This window comes from Fulmarus glacialis, unplaced genomic scaffold (genome assembly GCF_000690835.1).
Source record: "Fulmarus glacialis isolate BGI_N327 unplaced genomic scaffold, ASM69083v1 scaffold8433, whole genome shotgun sequence".
Lineage (NCBI taxonomy): Eukaryota > Metazoa > Chordata > Aves > Procellariiformes > Procellariidae > Fulmarus > Fulmarus glacialis.
In genome coordinates this window covers 24,847-35,105 of record NW_009202237.1, presented here as the reverse complement: position 1 = coordinate 35,105, position 10,259 = coordinate 24,847, and the positions used below count along the sequence as shown (strand labels likewise).

The following is a 10,259-nucleotide window of genomic DNA, read 5'->3' as shown; positions in this document are numbered from 1 at the left end:
AGCCGCCACCCCCGGCCGGGAGGGGCTGCCAGCAGCTGCCACGGAGAGATGAGGTCTGTTTAGTGCAGGGTTTAGCTAGAGCAGAGGAGGTGGGAAGCAGAGGGTGCTGCAGCCCCTCTGGCTCCGGTGCGGCCACGAGGCGGCAGCCCCGGCACTCCAGAGGCGCTGGCAGCGGCTCCTGTCCTGAGGGCCTGGCGGGCCTCACTCGCCCTAGGGAAGAGGAAGGCTGGGAGTCTGGTGGGCTGTATTCCCACTACACCAGTCCTCCCTGCCCTTAGTGCTTCAGTGCAGGGAAACCCAGGAGAAGAAGGAATGCAGCTGAGCCCCAGCGGCTGCGCTGTCTGGAGCCAGGCTCAGCCCAACCTGCTCCACAGCCTCAGCTGGGCCTCCTGCCTGGAAATCCCTCCAGCAGGAGCGGGGCAGGCAGCTAGAAGTGAATGACCAGAGGCTAAAGGACAGGAAAACAAGAGAGGTGAATATCCCAGACCGCTTTACTCCACATGCGGGCAGGGACCTAGATGAAGAACCTGCAGCAGAAGCATCCAATGCAGACAATAGCCCCCACTATGAATGGAGGCGGAGGGCAGCTGGCAAAGGAGACAAGAAAACGGTCCAGAGACCTAAATTAAATAGCACTTGCAAGATGGTAATAGCAGGCTGGGACCTTGGAGGTGCAAGAAGAGATATGGCTGATCTGAAGGCTAGAAGCAAAGGAAAAAACAGATGAAAACATGGTCTCCCTGTAACCAGTACAGGCTCAAGGAGGATCAGATGGACAAGAACCTGGAGAAGAAGCAGCTGAGAGACAAGTGCTAGGGATGAGGTGGATGACACTATGGGAAGGAGACCAAGCAAAGACCCTCGTGACCCTGCCGAAGGAAAGAGGAAGGGACACGTGGCTTCCCTCAGAGCAGAGCAGCACCTGCTGAGTCCCTAGCTGGAAGTAACGGAGAGAGGGGAAAGGAGATTAGCTGAAGGTCATGGGACTACAGGAGTGCAGATTAGACAGTGGTGTGCAGCCTTGCGACCGCGCAGCCCAACACCCTGCTCTGCTGGAGGGACAGAGCGAGTTTCGACCAAGCTCTCGGACCTTCAGTTTTCAGAGGCCTTCCAGCTGGGCACAGGGACAGAGGGTGAGTTTCTGCTGTCCGCAGCCCCAAGGAGAGCCCAGCACAATGACAGTGTGCTTTTGGCTCCTCAGTACCGGAAAAGCAGAGGACAGAGCACAAGCAGCACTTGAGGGAAAAACAGAAGAGTGTCATATTATGAGATGACCAGGCTAACTCAGCTCCATTCAGCAGGGTGCAGAGATGATAATTAGGATAACCAGCAGTGCTGAGAAGACAGAAGGGGCCAAACCTTGCTAAAGATGGGAAGCTGAAGAGGGAGCTCCAACGGTACCTGCACCTAGCTGGTGGCTTTTTAAAGCAAAGCACTAACAAAGCAAGTGGGTGGAGGCAAGGTTGCCCTACACCACAAGAAGATTAAGGTGGGACCCTGCCCGCTCCCCCAGATTTGGTGCCAGCCATGCCAGGGAGGGAGAAGGACGGGGTCCAAGGCATGGCTAGCATCAGGCCAAGGGAATCGCAGGCTCCAGGCTCGCAGGCATGCTGTGGAAGGGGCTTGCTGCAGTGCGAGGCAGGAGGTGGCTCTGTGGGTGGCAAGCCCCACAGGGCTCTGTGATCACTTCCCTTACACACAGAGGCGCAGGTGGGTTGCCACGATCTCCCAGTGCAGACTGAGTCACCGATTAAGACTGCTGATGGCTACCACAAGCCCTGGCAAGGGGCAGGACAAGGGCGCTTGCCAGTTCTCAGGCAAAGGGACACATCTGAGGAGGATGTCCTCCTGCACCAAGAGTGATGCTGCACATTCAAGGCCTGGGAGCACCAGGCGGCGCACACGTGTCCCTAACCCACCATGTGCCATTGCGCCCCAGCACAGAGAACAGCTGGGATGGGAAGGTGCCACCAGCCTTGGAGGAGCACAGCCAGGACAAGGCTTCTTTGCTGACCTTCACAGGCATTTGGAAGCTTCTGGCTACCAACACCATCGCAGCTCAAGCAGTAGGTTTGGGGGGGTCCACAGAGAGCTCCAGCAAGCCCAGATGAAGAATGGGAGCAGGAAGAAGCAGCCTCCTGGAGAGAGATGAGCACTCGTGAGGATAACTGAGGCAGCCCTCCTGAGAAGGCTCAGAACATGATGGCTCTGCTATCACCGTCTTACTCCCCCGCAAGGTGTTAGCAGTGAAAAGTTGCCAGACACACCTGAATCAGGGCCAACTGCTAGTGAAGCACTCAAGCATGAGCGAGGGGTCCCCTCTGTGCCATGTACCACAGCTACCACCACCTCTGTTTTCACAACTCCGATTGCTCTGCTCTCCTTTGGGGGCAAGGAGCAACTACAAAAACAGGAGCGTTCCTGTACCCTCTGAAGGCAGTAGCAGTGGCAGGTACCCGCTTTGCAAGTGATGGAGTATGAGAGATGAGGCTGCAGCTTGCTCCCCTGGCCTCAGACATGCATCAGCCTAGCTGGAGTGACCATCGCAGGCTCTGTCCTGCCAGCTGATTGTACCCTCTGCAGCATGCACCACCCAGCCAGTCAGCAAGGCAAGGGGGATGCTCTTTTCTTAGGCATAAAAACAGCAAGAAAGATGAAAAAGCAGGGAGGGAAGGTCCATGGCAGTGCTTAATGGGCAACACTAGGCCAAGGTGCTGAAGGATGCTCTCAGCAGCACTGAGGCAGGAAGTTTGCTTCTGCAGGGGGAGAGAGAAGGGACAAAGGTGCTGCCTTGCCAGGCATGCTGCCAGCCGGGGGTAGGTGGCAAGGGACAAGGGCCAACACTTGCCCTAGTCCTGGCAGCCTCATGGGGTGAAGGAAAAAGAGAGAAGTCTTGCAACTGCCTGTGAGATTCCCTCTATGCACCCGCCTGCCCTTGCAGCTGGCATGGGAGCAGCACTCATGGCACCCTGGTACAAAAGGGACCAGGCAAAGAAGGCTCCCCTGTTCATGGGAGACCCGAGTATGCTGCAGGCTCAGGCAACTGTATTTTCTCCATCGTAAGGCGGGATAGCTGGACATGGGCAGGTAGAGCAGGGTATGTGACGTGGCACCCTCCACCTTGGCTGGGACTGGGAGCTCCTTGGCACTGCTGCCCTCAGGGAGCATTTAAGGGCTACTAGGAGAAAACCAGAGTGCATCCAGCTGTGGTAGTGGCTGACACAAAGGGGAGGAAAAAAGAAGAGCATGAATCCACCAAGAGGCACAAATCCAAGCCTGAACTCCCAGCCACTTAGATTAGTTCAGAAGCAGGACAGAAAACTGCAAGAGAAAAGGAGAAAGAGAGAGAGTGCGAGCAAGAGAGAGAGAAGAAACGAGACCCTGAAAAAACAACATACTATTCCCGCTCCTCTCGCTCCGTCTGCCAGCGTCGGCGCCTGGGGGCACAGAAACAGAAAGGGAGAGGTTACAACCATGGGAGCAGGTGCTGGGTCTCCTCCTTCGCAGGGAGCTACGCACCCGACATGGCTCCACACCGTCCTGAGGAAGAGAAACCTGCTGATGGTCAGGCTGGAGAAGACCTTCCTTCCGGAGCCCAGCACCACCCTAAGCCACAACAACCCGGAGCCCCCGCCGGCCCAGGGGCAGAGCGCTTTGCTGCCAGCTAAAGGGAAGCTGGCTTTGCTGGGAAGGTGGCCTGGCTCCACACCATGGGCGTCCCAGGGAGCTCCTGAGGGATAGGGCCAGGCAGGACAGCCTGCTGGGGCTGCCTGGCTGCCATCTGAGCTTCCCTTCCATGCCTCTCCTCCCCACCCAGGCAGCCAACACACTTGCATCCCGCCCTCCTGAAATGCTCATCCCACCCTGTAGATGGACCAAACAGCAGGGGCTCCTCCCTGGGATCCCAGTCCTGGTGATCCACAGCCCTTACCACAGCCATGATGTCTCTCCCTCGCCAAACAGCTGGCACCCCTCTGCCTTTCTGCCTACAGCCACTGCTCCTACTCCCTTGCACCTAAGGTGCTTCAAGCATTGCCTCCAAGACGGGCCACCCCTCTCTCCCCACTGAAGGCCAGAGCTGTGCAGCCCCTGTGGCTACCAGGGAGCGCCTGATTCCAGATAGCTTAACCCTGAGGACCTGCTGCCCTCTCCCCAGTGAGGTCTCATACGGCTATTTCCTTCTCCTCACTTTCCCCCAATGCCCCCCGATTTCCCGAGCCAGGCCAGGAAAGGAGGGGCAGAGGAGCCACAGGGACACAGCTGCTTATCTCATGCTATCCAGGACCAGAAGAGTTCCTGGTTTGGTGCTGAAAACAACTCAATCTTTCCACTGTTGTACAGGGAGTGCTCAAGAGCAGCTTGCTTGAATCTGTATTGCCAAAGGAACCAGAGAGGCTGGAGCTCAGCCCCATCTGACCCTTTGGGCATGACGAGCTCGTGGAGTTGATCAAGGGGAGGAAGAACCTACCACAGCCAGCCTTCAGAAGGCACACTTTACCTCCAGCATGTGACAAAGCACCACGGGCACAGCAAACCACTCCTGGAGAGAGGTGGACTACCTGCACAACCCCTCTAGCTTAATCAAGGAGAGCTCCTTGTTCTGCACTGGAAGAAAATAATCATTGTCCTTCCTGCTGCTGTCAGCAAAAATAAGAATAGCATCTCACTCTGTGGAGCTGTCATCCCCAATGGGCCCTGGCTTTTGCCAAATGACACTGTAGCCCACGAATTCATTGGGCAGGAAGGATCCATACCCAGACCAACTCCTCAGCACTTGGGATGCGAGCTAAACTCACGTTAGCACCTGGAAACGCAGCCCACCACTTTCAAGTGCTCTTAACAAGAGCTGCATCCAGCAGAGACACAAAGACACCTTCCGAGGCTTAACAAAGCCTTCACTGTGGCAGCCCTCACCCTTCCTGTGACCTCTTTTCCTCTCTCCTCCCTCCATCTGCTGTTCCTCTGTAAGAGCCCCTGCACACCTCTGTCACTCTGTAGGGGCCATAGGTAATATGGAGCCAGTGGGGACCACTCCCTGTGTTGGGAGAAGGATGCTGTAACAAAGAAGCCAGTAAGCGGGCATTTTTCCTGTTCCTGGAGCTCAGGGGATACAACTGGCATGCTTGACCCTCCTCCCCAGCTGCCTCCGGCACATGCCTTGTTTTCCTGCCCCTCTCCCACGCTTACCTGTCAGCATCAGTCACCAGGGCCAGGCGTCCGTAGTCCCAAGCAACTTTACGCAAAATTGAAAAGACAAACAACAGTGCCTAGAAGAAAGCAAAGGAGAAACTGTGAGATGAGGCATTGTCCAGCTCTGTCCTCATCCTCTGCATGCAGAGCCACAGGAACAGGGAGGGTAGGAGGGGACAAGACTGCTCAGTATACTGAGGCCATGGGACAGCAGAAGTTCCCCAGGGCTGTTAAAATCAGACTATCTGGATGGCTGTGGGAGGCAGAGGTCCAGGATGCAACACACAGTAGCTAAGTTAGCCACAGGATCAAAAGGCTTTCAGGTCTCAAAGAGGCAAGATTACGGCTACAGCATCTGTGGTCCTGCAGTTCTTAAGGAGGAACAAGCAAAGCCTTTGGGTGGGTAAAGCTGCAGTGATTTGGCACCATAAGCAGGCGTTTTGGGATGCAGGACTGACCTAACCTGACCCATGTCCTTAGGAAAATTTGCAACAGCCTTCCATGGGCTCAGTGCGATGGTACTGGAGTTAAGTCAATAGCGGCTAAGCCCACAGTGGCTAAGGGACACAATGAGGGCCATAAAGTCCGGGATGGCATTTGGGGCCCTCAATTCTAACCACCTGACCACAGTCCTCCCTTCACAGCTAATTAGGGGAGAAGGTGCTGGAGCAACAGTAGGTAGACTTACGAGAAAGCACATAAAGTCGAGGGCTAGGACGGTGGGCACCCCACCGAAGGGCAGCCCCTGCAGCACAGTGCTGCGGATGCGGGCACTGTAGCAGTAGTCCTTGGTGCTGTTGTTGCATGTGGAGGCTTTGCAGGTGGCCCCTGCTGAGCCCAGGGTGGCGATCACGTAGGGAAGCATCTCTACAGCTTCATCGTCTTCCCTGGGGAAAGGAGAGAAAGGCCTGGTTAGATGCACACCAGCTGGACGACAGCATAGCCCTGCTGGAGTCAGGGGCCAACCTTGCCTGCTATATCAGGCTCCTCTGCGCTATAGGATTTCCCTGGGAACCAGTGTCCAGGGACAAGGTCATCTGGAGAAGCCTGCTGAGTTTGGGGGGTGCTGGAAGAGCCTGGGTGCTTCAGCAGCTATGGTCCCACAACGCACAGTCCCAGAGCTCCCTTCTTTGTTCCCCAAGTCTCACGCCATTTAAGTGCACCCCTTTCTCACGGACAACTACTCTTCTTGAGGACACGGTGTCTCAGCTCCTTCCCCTCAGCAGGGAGAACGTTGAGGTACAGGAAAGAACTAAAGGGTGGGGTGGTGGGGACATGAAGTCACGTCTGGATGATGGAAACAAACTGCTACAGGGCAGTTGCTGCATCATGATCCCACAATTTCCTTTGCCTGGCTGCGTGCCATTGGCTTTATTAGGCTGAATCACCACCTCCATTCACTGCAGGCCTCAGCCCCAGCTCCCAGGGCACCCATCAGGGGCTGGTTACACCTCCTGCTTGTTTTCTTTCCTTCCTCTGACTTGGATGCATTTAGATGCAACCACACAGAGGGCAGAGAGGAGGCTTAGGCTCTATTATTTAGCTGGTCAAATATTTTATTTATTTCAGTACCCTCCCCGAATTGCTACAAGACCCGCAGCGGGGCTTGAGTTAGCATCACTGCAGGATCACTGCTTGGACATGGGGAGATCTTCCTCTTGTGCAGAGCAGCTCCATGGGAAACACAGAGAAGACCATGCTAGCAATGGATAAATGCAAATTGAGCATCACCGGCATGGTCCAGAAACGACAAATCGACAGCAGAAACACAACCGCTTTGTGGAACGGGGGAGATAAAACCCCATCAGCTGCAGAAGGAAGCAGCGATAACAGACAGGAAGATCCACCCAGGCTGCCGATCCCTGAACCACCCCTCTTATCCAGCATCCACCAACTACCCCAAATCCTTCACTACCAGCACATACCATACAGAAAGGCTGGCTGGCACAGCTTCACTTCTGGGCAACACTCAGGGGCTCTTTACCCAAGCCCAGAAATGCCATCCTGGTGGGCTGGGCAAAAGAGCTGTCACTCGCCCAAAGCACGAGAAAGCCACCACCACTGCCCTGTGCTGCCTTCAGCCTCTTGTCCCAGAGATGCCCCCTGCCACCAGCCCTGCCCTTCTAGCTCTGTGTTGGATGGTGACACTAGCGGAGAGGGCGCAGGGCTCTTCCCTCCAGCTCATGGGTATATCCTGGCAATCTCCTGCCTGGCTGCAGAGATTTAATCAGCATCACAGCACAACGCTGGCTGGATAACGACCACCAAACCACTCGCTGCGGTGTCCTAGAGAGCTCGGCTTCAAAGTGATCCCTCCTGGCTCAGCTGGTACAGATGCACAGCTGCAAACCAGCTGAAACACCAATGACAAAGGGCACCGCGACAAGCAAAAGCCCAGCTGGGTACAGGCATTGAGGGTGGTCAGCCAAATTGGAAAAGCCACCAAGCAGCCTGTTAAGAGTTATTCACAGGTACAAAGCTGGAGCAGGGCTGGCGGGAGCAGAAAAAGGGAGTAGAAAAGCAGGAAAAGAAAGCCAAGCCATGAGATCACAGTTGGGAACCAAGTGGGGAGCCAGGCAGGATAATTCACCCTGGCTGAATTAACGAGAGACTCGGAAACTCCAGGGGAAGGATGGGAAGAAATGATGGGATGAGACTCACCAAAAGAAAGTCACACGCTTTGGAGTGTGAATGGTTATAGCCCTCTGTTTCTACCTCCGAAGCGCCAGCCTAGATGAACTCATTGCAAAGAGAAATACCCCTCATTCCTCTTTTTGGGAATCTTGTAAACTTTTAGGTTGTAAATGGTATCTTGCAACAACGAGTTCCAGATGTTGAGTAAAAGACTATGACCCCACTGCAATTCCACAGCCTTCAGTTCTCCTTGCATAGTGAGAAAAGGCAAAGAATAAAAGTCTCTGCTTTTTCTAGACCTACTAAGCTCACTACTATTAAGTGCCCTCTCCTTCCTATAACACGAGATGTCTTCCAGCTCTAACCACTCTCACCGCACATCCCCAATATATCCTCTCTTTTGATGCTACGGAAAGGTGACCAGAACCGCATACGATATCCTGGGTAGGGAAGTGACCTTGACTGCCAGAACAGCATCCTGATGCTCTCAGCATCTCTCCTTACGCTACTGCTTGTGCAGGTGAGCATGATTTACTTCTCCGATGGCATCTTTGTGTATTGAGGAAAAGCATCTCTGTAACCAGCCTGCAATGTTGCTGCCCTGAGTAGCCACGGGAATTTAGAAGCTAGCCGTGCCCCAGAACAAATCATTCCTTCCAATACGCCCTGCACGCTTCTCAGTACCCGCTTTCTCATCGCCTCACACCACTTCGCTTCACGTGGTGTCACTTTGGAGTCACTTCATCTTTACAAATCTGAATGACTCCAGGGTATCGGCAGATTTTGGGTACCTTGCTGCACATTATCTTTTCTGGGTCATTAATATCAAAGGACCTCATGCCTCTGCTCTTGTCTCACACTGAAATTCCTCATTCACTCCTAGGCTTTGTTTGTGGACCCTCAGCCAGTTTTTGATCCAGGACTCTATATCTCCTCCAGCGGACAGTTTTCTTGGCAGTCTTTTGAGAGGAATTTCAGAGGTTTTCTGAACATCCAAGCAAGTTACACAAGCTGGCCGAATATTACCTACTATTTTATCGAAGTACTGAAAGACTTCCAACAGATCAGGGAAGTATGATTTTCCTCTGCAGAGACCAAACTGTTTACCTCATTCCTGCATGTTTTATAGCCCCATTTTCCGGTCGTCTTTCTAAAAGAAATGAGGCTCATATGCTCACATTGCCTACGACCCTATCATAATCATTATTTGTACAAACCATTATGTGTTCAAGACAAACTTTGCAAGCCTATGGGTAATTTAAACCACGTTTCACAGAGACAGGTCCCAGAGATGTTTTTTTTTTTTCTGAAGCCTAGAGGATGGGCTGGAAGGGACTGGAGATAAACCTTCCTAGCCTTTCCAGTAACCCAGCCAGAACACCCACTAATGGAAAAGCTGTGGCATATGCCCAAGGCTTACACTGCCTTTTCATTAGCCCAGCAAGGCGGCACAGCAGCAGTCAGCACCATCCTTAGGTATGCAACCTCCCACCTTGTTGGTAAGCACAAGAAGGGGCTCCCCATGGAGACAGTGGTGCTTCAGGTGTGTGGGAAGGCTGGGAAAGCTTGCAGGGATGTCTGGAGCACTTCTGCCCTTCCGGCTCCCCCAGCTGCAGGCACACCTGGCAGCAGGCTAGAGGCGACCTGCCGCCACATCACTTCAGCCAAACCCACCAAGGTGCCCAGCTTCTTCTGGGGTTACAACACTAATTAGGCAACTAAGAAAAAGCTTGGTGACCATCTCTGCAGTCTCAATCAACAGTGCCTACCTAGTATCCTTCATCCAAAGACCTTTTCCAGGAGCCTATCAGCTGAGCAGGAGGCTGGCTGGTCTTGCCAGACACAGCGCAACCCGTGGGCCTGGCAATACCTCTGCCCTCACGCTCGGTTTGCACCTTGGTATCAGACAGCCACTCCAGGGGACCCTCTGTCCCCGCCCTCAGTCAGGCAGGGCATGCTGCAATGTGTCCCGTGTTGCAAGGTAGTCCTGGAGGCAGCCCATGTTGGGTGCAGGGTTTTAAGCAAAGCACAGGCGGGGAGGAAAGGCAGCACTCGCAGCGAGCACAGTCTTGTGGCACAGCAGCCTACTTCCCGATTATGAAAGGAAATCCCCTCTGGCAGCGCAGGAGGGAGAAGGGGACTTCTCCAGCAACAACTGCCTCCCTCCCCAAATACACCCGATGCCCTGCCTCCACCCAAGGAAGATATGGTTTTGCAAAGCTTTCTGTTCAGATCCCACTGCCTGCCTCTGGGGAAGGACCCTGGGTGCCTCCTCACACCTATCCTGCCACCGCAGGTAAGAGAGCCCCTGTGACCACACAGGCTGTGCTGTACCGGGACGTGGTTAAAGATGCCTTTCCTGGTCCCTCCTTCCCCTCGAGGGCTGTAGGACAGGGCAAGCTTGGCTCCGCCTGGGCTGAGATGCTAACATCAGC

The 10,259-nt window shown here is 54.3% G+C and overlaps 1 protein-coding gene across 1 annotated transcript in view; it reads right to left on the bottom strand.

Moving 5' to 3' along the window:
* The window catches only part of TMEM63B (transmembrane protein 63B), a 17,020-nt gene extending 10,965 nt beyond the window's left edge, over positions 1 to 6,055 (bottom strand). Inside the window, exons 1-3 of the mRNA XM_009574207.1 lie at positions 5,879 to 6,055; positions 5,188 to 5,267; positions 3,399 to 3,437 (exon numbers count right to left, since the gene is read on the bottom strand). Of these exons, the coding sequence (XP_009572502.1) occupies positions 3,399 to 3,437; positions 5,188 to 5,267; positions 5,879 to 6,055 (296 nt within the window). The remainder of the gene's footprint in view (positions 1 to 3,398; positions 3,438 to 5,187; positions 5,268 to 5,878) is intronic.
* Positions 6,056 to 10,259: the final 4,204 nt, after the last annotated feature.